At 47.4% G+C, this 14,639-nt stretch overlaps 1 protein-coding gene across 8 annotated transcripts in view; it reads left to right on the plus strand.

The window, feature by feature from the left end:
- Positions 1 to 14,639, plus strand: part of LOC106591301 (neuroligin-3) — a 493,706-nt gene that overhangs the window by 428,768 nt on the left and 50,299 nt on the right. For all 8 annotated transcript variants that reach the window (XM_045717885.1, XM_045717892.1, XM_045717888.1 and 5 more), the window contains 2 exons: positions 9,043 to 9,308; positions 9,491 to 10,014. In XM_045717885.1, coding sequence (XP_045573841.1) covers positions 9,043 to 9,308; positions 9,491 to 10,014 — 790 coding nt within the window. The remainder of the gene's footprint in view (positions 1 to 9,042; positions 9,309 to 9,490; positions 10,015 to 14,639) is intronic.

Genomic DNA, 14,639 nt, shown 5'->3' on the forward strand with positions numbered 1-14,639 from the left:
ACAGATGGACCCAGTCCTCATTCTCCCATTCTGACAGAGTAGACAGATGGACCCAGTCCCCATTCCTCCATTCTGACAGAGCAGACAGATGGACCCAGTCCCCATTCCTCCATTCTGACAGAACAGACAGATGGACCCAGTCCCCATTCTCCCATTCTGACAGAGCAGACAGATGGACCCAGTCCCCATTCCTCCATTCTGACAGAACAGACAGATGGACCCAGTCCCCATTCTGACAGAACAGACAGATGGACCCAGTCCTCATTCTCCCATTCTGACAGAGCAGATAGATGGACCCAGTCCCCATTCTCCCATTCTGACAGATGGACCCAGTCCCCATTCTCCCATTCTGACAGATGGACCCAGTCCCCATTCTCCCATTCTGACAGAACAGACAGATGGACCCAGTCCCCATTCTCCCATTCTGACAGAGCAGACAGATGGACCCAGTCCCCATTCTCCCATTCTGACAGAGCAGACAGATGGACCCAGTCCCCATTCTCCCATTCTGAGAGCAGACAGATGGACCCAGTCCCCATTCTCCCATTCTGACAGTTGGACCCAGTCCCCATTCTCCCATTCTGACAGAGCAGACAGATGGACCCAGTCCCCATTCTCCCATTCTGACAGAGCAGACAGATGGACCCAGTCCCCATTCTCCCATTCTGACAGAACAGACAGTTGGACCCAGTCCCCATTCTCCCATTCTGACAGATGGACCCAGTCCCCATTCTCCCCTTTGTCTCCTACAGCGCTTTGCTTTCACACCCTGAGACGGTCCTCAGACAAAGCCAGCATCCCAAATGGCACCCTATTCCCTTTATAGCCCAATGGGCCCTGGTCAAAAGTTGTGCACTACGTAGTGCATAGGGTGTCATTTAGGACAGAAGCAAACACTCTTATTCACTAGGCAGCACAAATCAAAAAATCCTGACGTGGAGGGCATTTTGTGGCCAAACACCGAAGTAAATTTACATTATGGAGGTGCTGAATGAGAGGTAACTTTATATTATGGAGGGTGTGAATGGCTTTGACACCTCAGAAATGTGCTCTATACAATCATCTCAGACACATTCTCAAGCTGCAAGAGCACTGTATTTGCACAACAATAGTTCCTGGCCTGCATCTCGTCGGAATAACAAGTGGATGATACTTAAGTGTAACATCGCTGCCTCTCTGGGACTCAAACACAGCGTTTCCCCTCTGGCTCTTACTCTCTATTGGCCACGGATGGTGATACTGGGGTGAGATGATGGATAATGTACACACACACACACACACGCACACATTGTGTTGCTGTTGCAGTTTTAAAGCTAATTCCCTGTAATTCTACACATTTTGCCAAGAACAAAATGTGTAGAATTGGCGCTACAGAGGGTTGTGCATACGGCCCAGTACATCACTGGGGCCAAGCTTCCTGCCATCCAGGACCTATATAGCAGGCGGTGGCAGAGGAAGGCCCAAAAAATGGTCTTAGACTCCAGTCCCCCAAGTCATACTGTTCTCTCTGCTACCGCATGGCAAGCAGTACCGGAGCATCAAGTCTAGGACCAAAAGGCTCCCTAAGAGCTTCTACCCACAAGCCATAAGACTGCTGAACAATTAATCAAATGGCCATCCTGACTATCTACATTGACCCCCTTTGTTTGAACACTGCTGCTACTCTCTGTTTATTATCTATGTATAGTCACTTTACCCCTACCTACATGTACATATTACCTCGACTAACCTGTATCCAGCACACTGACTCAGTACCAGTACCCCCTGTATACAGCCTCATTATTGTTATTTTGTTGTGTTCATTATATACATATATTTTTTTACTTTAGTTTATTTAGTAAGTCTATTTCTTGAACTGCATTGTTGCTTAAGGGCTTGTAAGTAAGCATTTCACGGTGAGGTCAACACCTGTTGTATTCGGCACGTGACAAATATTAAATCAAATTTCAAATCAAATTTATTTTTATATAGCCCTTCGTACATCAGCTGATATTCTCAAAGTGCTGTACAGAAACCCAGCCTAAAACCCCAAACAGCAAGCAAAGCATGTGAAAGAAGCACGGTGGCTAGGAAAAACTCCCTAGGAAAAACTCCCTAGAAAGGCCAAAAACCTAGGAAGAAACCTAGAGAGGAACCAGGCTATGAGGGGTGGCCAGTCCTCTTCTGGCTGTGCAGGGTGGATATTATAACAGAACATGGTCAAAATGTTAAAATGTTAAAATGTTCATAAATGACCAGCATGGTCAAATAATAATAATCATAGTAGTTGTCGTGGGTGCAACAAGCACGTCCGGTGAACAGGTCAGGGTTCCATAGCCGCAGGCAGAACAGTTGAAACTGGAGCAGCAGCACGGCCAGGTGGACTGGGGACAGCAAGGAGTCATCATACCAGGTAGTCCTGAGGCATGGTCCTAGGGCTCAGGTCCTCCGAGAGAAAGACAGAAAGAGAGAAAGAGAGAATTAGAGAGAGCATATTTAAATACACACAGGACACCGGATAAGACAAGAGAAATACTCCAGATGTAACAGACTGACCCTAGCCCCCCGACACATAAACTACTGCAGCATAAATACTGGAGGCTGAGACAGATTATTATGATTTGATTTGATTCATGCCATGTTAATGATATCTGAGGGAGAGTGACTAACAAAATCAATGTGGGCCCCCTGGAGGTCAGGGGAAAGCAGGGTAATATGGCAATGACTAGTACTGTAGTCCATCACTGCCCTAACTGTAATGTTACATCTGGAGCGTTGACCTTTAGACAGGGCCGGCCAACGCTTAGGGGCCCCCGCTGCTAGGGGGCCCCCGACCTAAATCAAATATACTGTATATATATATATATATATATATAATTTTTGGAGAGGGGACTCAGTCGGGGTCTCAACTTACTGTTCAGAATTAGAACAGTAGAATAAACAAGCAGTTTTTCCTCTTGTTTTGTTAGTCACTGAGACTCACTCAATTAGCCATGTCAGTAAAAATGTTTTAGATTGGTAAGTTAGCTGGCTAGACTATCACAGCTTGTAGTAATCATGGCCGAATACCGCCTGGGCGCGCAGGGCAAACTACTGACTCTTGCTGGTGCGCACTTGCATTAAACTACATCCAAAAATGACATTTCTTACATTTTTCACAGACCTCAAACGTGGTCTCCTGATGTGGTTTAAGCATTGTTGTGGACTTAGAACATCCAGTTTGTTTTTCTGTTGTTTTTCTATATAAAAGGGATTATTTTGAAAGCAAAAACCTGAAAGAAACTGGGAAAAACTGAAACCTGAAAAAACTAAATGGAGAAAACAATATTTGGAGAAAAAAGTAAACAGGCCCCTACTCATATATCTGAGCTGAAACAGGTGCCAGTGGCAAAATATAATCTTCGATTCCAGATATGATTGTTATAATGATGAGTGACATATTGATTTAACCACAATAACACTGTTATTATTGTCATTCCCCTATTCTCCCCTTCTCAGGACGAGCTAGCCGTAATAAATGAACGGGCTTCTGCTGTACGTGTGGATGTAAAAATGTGTCATACTTATCCTGTTATCCTCTATCCTTCTGCCTTCTCAGAAGGTGACGGCCATTTTGAATTTGGTATCCTGTCTGCTGTATGCCCATGTGTCACTGCAGTGTCTAGATAATGATTGTAAGAACCAGGTTGTCTGATATTAGTCTTTTCTGGGTCTATCTCTGCTGTATGTTAAAGCTATGCAGATGAAAGCTAGGCAGAGGCACGTGGGAATGCCATCCCACTGAAACGTCATGGGCTGATAATGGGATTATTAGGATGATTAGGAGTTAGACACTCCTACAGAGTGAAATAGCGTGTTTCAACTAAGCCTGGAAGATTATGTAGAAGGTCAGAAATGTAAGTTGGATTTTATTTTTTTAAGCGTGAATGTGAGTGTTAACCGGCGTAGGTAAAAGTGAAGATACATTACTAGGTAGAATATATTTCAAACAAAACAACATTTGTGTATTGGCATTATCAAGCAATGGATGAAAATGATACTGTTAAAAAGATGAACCATTTCCTGTTAAACTCTTCTATGTAGAGTGCACTGTATTATGATTGTCGCCATCTTGCTTTCTGTTAGAGCATCTATCATCCTTTACATCCTCCATTTCTGATCGTTTATTTTCTAAAGATCAATCAATTCCTCCTTCTATCATCATTTGTACCGTCCCTCGAACACGAACATGTTATTATCTAGATAGATATTATGTTATTTCAGAGTGGTCAATATTCCTTCCTCATTCCCATGATCCTCTACTCTGGGTGTTGCATGATGCCTGTGAGGTGCTGTGTGTGTGTGTGTGTGTGTGTGTGTGTGTGTGTGTGTGTGTGTGTGTGTGTGTGTGTGTGTGTGTGTGTGAGGCGCTGAGTTGTATAAAGTATGTAATTCATTGCATCTGTAATAAAAGCTCTCTGCATTTCACATTTATGGTCTTCAATAAGACAGACATCTTCATCAAGATGAGAGCTGACCTGAGGAGACACACACACACACACACACACACACACACACACACACACACACACACACACACACACACACACACACACACACACACACACACACACACACACAGCAGGCTCAGTCTTTAATGTAGAGACGTTTCATTAAAGGGGAGCGGCTCCTCAGATGCAGAGCTTTTAGCCTGATTACTTACAGGAAGAGAAAGAAAAACGAACGGAACAAACGAACGGAACAAACGACCTTCACCGACCGCCTCCACCGATTGCCATTCCCCCACGCGCACAAACACACTTAGACACACACAGGCGCACACTCACGCACACACGGACACACTGGAGTCCAGTCAAATCCTCGACCATTTAATATTCCGCCGACACGCTGCTTAAGTCATCTCTCATTTGACATCAGAATTACTATTAGGACACAGGAAGAAAAAAGGCACATCTGCATGTTCAATTAGAAAATGGCCGACGCCAGACAGATAATAACACAGCAGATTGGCTAATGCCCTTCCTTTACATCTCCTGCAGCCACTCACTGTTTGAAGACTGGTGAAAAGAGGACGAAGGAGAGAGAGAGAAGGGAGAGAGAGAGAGAGAGGGATGGGGAGGGAGTGTGAGAAAGAGGGAGAGAGAGAGAGAAATTGAAGAGAGAGATTGAAGAGAAAGAGAGCAACAGGGAGAGAGAGAGAGAGAGATAGGCTTGTCAGAAATTAGAGAGAGAGAGAGAGAGAGACTCAGAGAGAGAGAGAGACTTGGAGATGGAGAGAGAGAGAGAAGGAGAGAGAGAGACTCGGAGCGAGAGAGACTCAGAGAGAGAGAGAGAGAGACTCAGGGAGAGAGAGAGAGACTCAGAGAGAGAGAGACTCAGAGAGAGAGAGAGAGACTCTGTTTTAATGACCGACCGTTCTGTTCCTCTCCCTCCACAGTCTCAGAACAGTACCATTCCCTACTGCCTGGCCAGCAAGACAGCCATCTTATTAATAGCACCACATATACAGAACTGAACTGTAGAGCGGAGAGTTGATACTGAGAAAGAGTATCCCGGCTCCAGTCACCTGCTTTTATTGTCTGTTGAAGGAAGGGAGAGATAGTACAGTCGTGGCCAAAAGTTTTGAGAATGACAAAAATATCAATTTTCACAAAGTCTGCTGCCTCAGTTTGTATGATGGCAATTTGCATATACTCCAGAATGTTATGAACTGAACAAATTAACTGAATCCCCCAAAAACATTTCCACTGCATTTCAGCCCTGCCACAAAAGGACCAGCTGACATCATGTCAGTGATTCTCTCGTTAACACAGGTGTGAGTGTTGACGAGGACAAGGCTGGAGATCACTCTGTCATGCTGATTGAGTTCGATTAACAGACTGGATGCTTCAAAAGGAGGGTGGTGCTTGGAATCATTGTTCTTCCTCTGTCAACCATGGTTACCTGCAAGGAAACATGTGCCGTCATCATTGCTTTGCACAAAAAGGGCTTCACAGGCAAGGATATTGCTGCCAGTAAGATTGCACCTAAATCAACCATTTATTGGATCATCAAGAACTTCAAGGAGAGCGGTTCAATTGTTGTGAAGAAGGCTTCAGGGCGCTCAAGAAAGCCCAGCAAACGCAAGGACCGTCTCCAAAAGTTGATTCAGCTGCGGGATCGGGGCACCACCAGTACAGAGCTTGCTCAGGAACGGCAGCAGGCAGGTGTGAGTGCATTTGCACGCACAGTGAGGCAAAGACTTTTGGAGGATGGCCTGGTGTCAAGACAGGCAGCATAGAAGCCACTTCTCTCCAGGAAAAACATCAGGGACAGACTGATATTCTGCAAAAGGTACAGGGATTGGACTGCTGAGGACTGGGGTAAAGTAATTTTCTCTGATGAATCCCCTTTCCGATTGTTTGGGGCATCTGGAAAAAAGCTTGTCCGGAGAAGACAAGGTGAGCGCTACCATCAGTCCTGTGTCATGCCAACAGTAAAGCATCCTGAGACCATTCTTGTGTGGGGTTGCTTCTCAGCCAAGGGAGTGGGCTCACTCACAATTTTGCCTAAGAACACAGAATAAAGAATGGTCCCAACACATCCTCCGAGAGCAACTTCTCCCAACCATCCAGGAACAGTTTGGTGACGAACAATGCCTTTTCCAGCATGATGGAGCACCTTGCCATAAGGCAAAAGTGATAACTAAGTGGCTCGGGGAACAAAACATCGATATTTTGGGTCCATGGCCAGGAAACTCCCTAGACCTTAATCCCATTGAGAACTTGTGGTCAATCCTCAAGAGGCTGGTGGACAAACAACAACACACATATTCTGACAAACTCCAAGCATTGATTATGCAAGAATGGGCTTCCATCAGTCAGGATGTGGCCCAGAAGTTAACTGACAGCATGCCAGGGCGGATTGCAGAGGTCTTGAAAAAGAAGGGTCAACACTGCAAATATTGACTCTCTGCATCAACTTCATGTAATTGTCAATAAAAGCCTTTGACACTTATGAAATGCCTATACTTATACTTAAGTATTCCATAGTAACATCTGACAAAAATACCTAAAGACACTGAGGCAGCAGACTTTGTGAAAATTAATATTTGTGTCATTCTCAAAACCTTTGGCCACGACCGTACAGTTGAAGTTGTAAGTTTACATACACTCAGGTTGGAGTCATTAAAACTCATTTTTCAACCACTCCACAAATTTCTTGTTAACAAACTATAGTTTTGGCAAGTCGGTTGGGACATGTACTTTGTGCATGACACAAGTCGTTTTTCCAACAATTGTTTACAGACAGATTATTTCACTTATAATTCACTGTGTCACAATTCCAGTGGGTCAGAAGCTTCTTTGCTTGACCTCATAGGAGCATTTTTTTTAAATCAGCCAAGACCTCAGAAAGAAATTGTAGAGCTCCACAAGTCTGGTTCATCCTTGGGAGCAATTTCCAAACGCCTGAAGATTCCACGTTCATCTGTACAAACAAAAGTACGCCAGTATAAACACCATGGGACCACGCAGCTGTCATACCACTCAGGAAGGAGACGCCTTCTGTCTCCTAGAGATGAACGTACTTTGGTGTGAAAAGTGCAAATCAATCCCAGAACAATACCAAAGGACCTTGTGAAGATGCTAGAGGAAACAGGCACAAAAGTGTCTATATCCACAGCTCTGTCAGGAGGAATGGGCCAAAATTCACCCAACTTAATGGGTGAAGCTTGTGGAAGACTACCCGAAAAGTTTGACCCAAGTTAAACAATTTAAAGGCAATGCTACCAAATACTGATTGAGTGTATGTAAACTTCTGACCCACTGGGAATGTGATGAAAGAAAAAAAAAGCTGAAATAAATCATTCTCTCTGCTATTATTCTGATTTTTCAAATTCGTAAAAAAAGGGGTGATCCTAACTGACCTAAAACAGAGAATTTTTACTAGGATTAAATGTCAGGCATTGTGAAAAACTGAGTTTTAATGTATTTGGCTAAGGTGTATGTAAACTTCCGACTTCTACTGTACACACGCACACACACACACACACACACACACACACACACACACACACACACACACACACACACACACACACACACACACACACACACACACACACACAGCGCTAGACAGATTATTTGTAGCGCTCCAGCCACAGCTACTGTAGTAGTTAGTGATAATGTAGATGATTGTTATTACTGATGACTTCTAAGGTATGTAGTTGTGTGGAAAGACTCAGTGAAGGTCACAGGTCAAGAAAATATAACTATACAATAAACTGTGGAGGTTGACTTCTGTAACCTCCCCCTTTCAGCCTATAACGCTGGATAAAAAGTGCTCGAAACAGAGAAGTAGAAATAGCTCAGCAAGCAGCTACATGGATACGGTATTATTCAGGGATGTTTGACAGCCATCGAATGCTTACTGTGTATGTGAGTCCCCTTTCATGAGGTGTATAGATGTCCTGTCTAGCAGCTGGTTCTGACAGACACACAATCTGAGTTCCAAATTATACCCTGGTCCCTATATAGTACCCTACTTTTGTCCAGGGTCCATAGCTCTTTAATAGGGAATAGGGTGCCATTTGGGTATCACCCCTGCCAGTAGAGCAGATTACTAGGTTATAGAGATGAATGTTTCTGTCACACACACACACACACACACACACACACACACACACACACACACACACACACACACACACACACTCATTTCTGTCATCTCTGTCTGTCTGTCTGACAGTTAGACAGGACATCTGTCCTCTCATCACTACACATATTACACGGAGATGTTTTATCTATGTGGGTTGGGTAGACAGGAAGGATTCATAAGCTCATTAGCTGTCTATATGTTTCTGTATAGGTGCCACTTTTTCAGTGTATTCTGTATGGCTTGGCTCCAGCTCCATTCTTCTCCAGTTTCTTTCATAGCGTACAGAGAACATTACCACTCTCCTCTCTCTCTCTCTGTTGTCCTCTCTCCAGGTCTGTTCCACTGTGCCATCATCCAGAGTTGTTTTTCTTATGCTGCTATGGTTACATAGACATTCTAACCATTAGGTCCTCTGTACCTCTGTAGGTCTGTTCCACCGTGCCATCATCCAGAGTGGCTCTGCCCTGTCCAGCTGGTCGGTCAACTACCAGCCTGTGAAGTACACCCGTCTGCTGTCTGAGAAGGTGGGCTGTAACGTTCTGGATACCCTGGACATGGTGGACTGTCTGAGGAAGAAGAGTGCCAGGGAGCTGGTTGAGCAGGACATCCAGCCAGCACGGTACCATGTAGCCTTCGGACCGGTTATAGACGGAGACGTAATACCTGACGATCCAGAGATCCTCATGGAGCAGGTGGGCGACCGCTGGGATAGTTTGGTTGCTTTGTTTGTTTCTTATTTGACTTTGTTTATGAAAAAACATACGCACACAAATATTCCCATAATGGTAATTATGTAAAGTCAACTATATACATAACAACTATAATCCAATTTTAGGTGAAAGTAATTTGTCAACATGTGGTTATTTCCACACAGGGAGAGTTCCTGAATTATGACATCATGCTGGGAATCAACCAGGGGGAGGGGCTTCGCTTCGTGGACAATGTGGTCGACTCAGAGGACGGCATCTCCGGAAACGACTTTGACTTCTCAGTGTCAGACTTCGTTGACAGCCTCTACGGTTACCCAGAAGGCAAAGACACTCTGAGAGAGACCATCAAGTTCATGTACACGGACTGGGCGGACCGCGAAAACCCAGAGACACGACGTAAGACGCTGGTCGCCTTGTTCACCGACCACCAGTGGGTGGAGCCGTCGGTGGTGACGGCGGACCTCCACGCCCGTTACGGCTCGCCAACGTACTTCTACGCCTTCTACCACCACTGCCAGAGTCTGATGAAGCCGGCCTGGTCGGACGCAGCCCACGGGGACGAGGTACCGTATGTGTTCGGGATCCCCATGATCGGACCCACAGACCTGTTCCCCTGTAACTTCTCCAAGAACGACATCATGCTCAGTGCTGTGGTGATGACCTACTGGACTAACTTCGCCAAGACCGGGTAAAGTTGTCCTGCTTTAGTACTTTAACATCTTAACCTACAAGCTCCGGACTGCTTCTGGTTTTCTGTTCTACTTGATAATTAATGGCATCCACCTGGTGTCCCAGGTCTAAATCAGCCCCTGATTAGAGGGGAATCATCCACCTGGTGTCCCAGGTCTAAATCAGCCCCTGATTAGAGGGGAATCATCCACCTGGTGTCCCATGTCTAAATCAGTCCCTGATTAGAGGGGAATCATCCACCTGGTGTCCCAGGTCTAAATCAGCCCCTGATTAGAGGGGAATCATCCACCTGGTGTCCCAGGTCTAAATCAGCCCCTGATTAGAGGGGAATCATCCACCTGGTGTCCCAGGTCTAAATCAGCCCCTGATTAGAGGGGAATCATCCACCTGGTGTCCCAGGTCTAAATCAGCCCCTGATTAGAGGGGAATCATCCACCTGGTGTCCCAGGTCTAAATCAGTCCCTGATTAGAGGGGAATCATCCACCTGGTGTCCCAGGTCTAAATCAGCCCCTGATTAGAGGGGAATCATCCACCTGGTGTCCCAGGTCTAAATCAGTCCTTGATTAGAGGGGAATCACCCACCTGGTGTCCCAGGTCTAAATCAGTCCCTGATTAGAGGGGAAGAATATAAAAAGCAGTGGAACTAGTTTGAGATCAGATTAGAAATAGAGGGTTCTATATAATCAGCAAACTTCTGCCTCTGTTTAGTAATATGTCTCACTGACTCTATCACTGAGTCTTTAATATGACCACCATGTAGGAGGTGTTGCTGAAGGAGATAGGCAGAAGGTAGGTGTTATTCAACAGAGATGTGTTTGGCAGGGCCAGTCTTGATCTCTCACTAGACAGCTGACAAGCTGAAGATGGAAAGTACAATGTGAGTGTGTGTCTTTCAGTGTGAGAACCTACCTCCCTGTCTGGGGTGTCTGGGGTGTCTGAGATATCTTGGGTGTCTGGGGTGTCTGAGATGTCTGGGATGTCTGGGGTGTCTAACAACACACACACACACACACACACACACACACACACACACACACACACACACACACACACACACACACACACACACACACACAGGCATATCACACTCTGGCCCACGGTGGTATTGATTCTCTGCTCCTCTCCACTCAGTCAGTCGAGAAGCTCTGCCCCCGTGGATCACACACACACACACACACACACACACACACACACACACACACACACACACACACACACACACACACACAAAGCAGCTCCATTTGGTTGCCTCCTACTGGTAGTCAGTTGTAATATCTGAAATGTAATTTGACAATCCCCATTACCAGATATATATTGATCTGGAGGAAGGATGGGTGGACGGGCTGTATTCATCCAATGCTTCCTGGTATTTACCAGTCTCTGCTCTGCTCTCTCCTCTGCTCTCCTCTTTCCTCTCTCCTCTCTGCTCTCCTCTCCTCTCTGCTCTCTCCTCTCCTCTCCTCTCTGCTCTCTGCTCTCTCCACTCCTCTCTGCTCTGCTCTGCTCTCCTCTCCTCTCTGCTCTCTCCTCTCCTCTGCTCTCCTCTCTGCTCTCTTCTCTGCTCTTCTCTCCTCTCTCCTCTCCTCTCTGCTCTCCTCTCTCTGCTCTCCTCTCTGCTCTCCTCTTTGCTCTCCTCTTTGCTCTCCTCTCCTCTCTCCTCTCTCCTCTCTTCTCTCCTCTCTCTTCTCTGCTCTCCTCTCTCCTTTCCTCTCTCTGCTCTCCTCTCTGCTCTCCTCTCTGCTCTCTGCTCTCTTCTTCTCTCTCCTCTCTCCTCTCTCCTCTCTCTTCTCTGCTCTCCTCTCTCCTCTCTCCTCTCTCTTCTCTCCTCTCCTCTCTCCTCTCTCTTCTCTGCTCTCCTCTCTCCTTTCCTCTCTCTGCTCTCCTCTCTGCTCTCCTCTCTGCTCTCTGCTCTCTTCTTCTCTCTCCTCTCTCCTCTCTCGACTTTCTACAGTGATGTACTGGTCCGTCCGGGTGTGTGTGTGGGTGCGTGCGTTTATGCAGACGTCTTGTTGCGTGTGTCTGTGTCTCTGTGTGTTCATGTGTGTGTGTGTCTGGCATGGACCCACGGGGCATGGTGATCTGTCTCTGAGGAGAACAGGGTCTGAACTGACTAACAGACAGGATGATCTGTCTCTGAGGAGAACAGGGTCTGAACTGACTAACAGACAGGATGATCTGTCTCTGAGGAGAACAGCGTCTGAACTGACTAACAGACAGGATGATCTGTCTCTGAGGAGAACAGGGTCTGAACTGACTAACAGACAGGATGATCTGTCTCTGAGGAGAACAGGGTCTGATCTGACTAACAGACAGGATGTTCTGTCTCTGAGGAGAACAGGGTCTGAACTGACTAACAGACAGGATGAGCTGTCTCTGAGGAGAACAGGGTCTGAACTGACTAACAGTTGTAGAACTCTCCAGATGGACTGCTCTGCTGCTTCTCAAAGATCCTGAAAGGTCTCTGACTTACTGACCCTCTGACTACACCCCTGTTACTGACCCTCTGACTACACCCCTGTTACTGACCCTCTGACTACACCCCTGTTACTGACCCTCTGACTACACCCCTGTTACTGACCCTCTGACTACACCCCTGTTACTGACCCTCTGACTACACCCCTGTTACTGACCCTCTGACTACACCCCTGTTACTGACCCTCTGACTACACCCCTGTTACTGACCCTCTGACTACACCCCTGTTACTGACCCTCTGACTGCACCCCTGTTACTGACCCTCTGACTACACCCCTGTTACTGACCCTCTGACTGCACCCCTGTTACTGACCCTCTGACTACACCCCTGTTACTGAACCTCTGACTACACCCCTGTTACTGACCCTCTGACTACACCCCTGTTACTGACCCTCTGACTACACCCCTGTTACTGACCCTCTGACTGCACCCCTGTTACTGACCCTCTGACTACACCCCTGTTACTGACCCTCTGACTACACCCCTGTTACTGACCCTCTGACTGCACCCCTGTTACTGACCCTCTGACTACACCCCTGTTACTGACCCTCTGACTACACCCCTGTTACTGACCCTCTGACTACACCCCTGTTACTGACCCTCTGACTACACCCCTGTTACTGACCCTCTGACTACACCCCTGTTACTGACCCTCTGACTGCACCCCTGTTACTGACCCTCTGACTACACCCCTGTTACTGACCCTCTGACTACACCCCTGTTACTGACCCTCTGACTACACCCCTGTTACTGACCCTCTGACTACACCCCTGTTACTGACCCTCTGACTACACCCCTGTTACTGACCCTCTGACTACACCCCTGTTACTGACCCTCTGACTACACCCCTGTTACTGACTCTCTGACTACACCCCTGTTACTGACCCTCTGACTACACCCCTGTTACTGACCCTCTGACTACACCCCTGTTACTGACCCTCTGACTACACCCCTGTTACTGACTCTCTGAATACACCCATGTTACTGACTCAATTAAATTAACTTTATTGGCATGACGTAACAATGTACATACTCTCTGACTACACAGCTGTCACTGACCCTCCGACTACACCACACATACATACATATGTAAAGGACTGTACCATTGAAGCCTCATGGCCTACAGGGGACGGGGAGAGCAGAGAAAAACACACATAAGATTTTCACCACAGATTGTAATCCTTAGTGTAGACATTATAACCGCTGGGTGTCGGTCTCTGAAGAGGATGCTGTAACATGTCTCTCTTCCTGGCCCTGTCGCTGGGCGTCGGTCTCTAAAGAGGAAGCTGTAACATGTCTCTCTTCCTGGCCCTGTCGCTGGGTGTCGGTCTCTAAAGAGGATGCTGGAACATGTCTCTCTTCCTGGCCCTGTCGCTGGGTGTCGGTCTCTAAAGAGGATGCTGGAATATGTCTCTCTTCCTGTCAACAGCCTGGATCACTCACCCCCAAAGCCTTTCCTCTGTCTCTCCCTCCTCCCCCTCCTCTCCCTCCATGCCTCTCCCCTCTCACCATCCCTCTCACCATCCCTCTCCCCTCCATAGGCTTGCATCTGTCATATTTATTTATGCTGATAAACCCTGCCTGGTTTTTCTAACTTTTTTACCATAGAGAGAGAGAGAGGGGGAGAGCAAGAGGGAGGGGGATAGGGGGGAGAGAGAGGGAGGAGGGGATAGGGGGGAGAGAGAGAGGGCGGGGGATGGGGGAGAGAGAGGGAGGGGGAGAGAGGGGAGAGGGAGGGGAGAGAGGGGAGAGCGAGAGGGAGGGGGATGGTTTTTCTAACTTTTTACCATAGAGAGAGAGGGAGGAGGAGAGAGGGGGAGAGAGAGAGGGCGGGGGGGATGGGGGGAGAGAGAGGGAGGGGGAGAGGGAGGGAGAGAGGGGAGAGCGAGAGGGAGGGGGAGAGAGAGAGCGAGGGGGGATAGGGGGGAGAGAGAGATGGAGGGCGGGATAGGGGGGAGAGAGAGAGGGAGGGGGATGGGGGAGAGAGAGAGGGAGGGGAGAGAGGGGAGAGCGAGGGGAGGGGGAGAGAGAGGGAGGGGGGATAGGGGGAGAGAGAAAGGGAGGGGGGATGGGGGAGAGAGGGAGGGAGGGGGGATAGGGGGAGAGAGAGAGGGAGGGGGGATGGGGGGAGAGAGAGGGAGGGGGAGAG

Source organism: Salmo salar, chromosome ssa05 (genome assembly GCF_905237065.1).
Source record: "Salmo salar chromosome ssa05, Ssal_v3.1, whole genome shotgun sequence".
Lineage (NCBI taxonomy): Eukaryota > Metazoa > Chordata > Actinopteri > Salmoniformes > Salmonidae > Salmo > Salmo salar.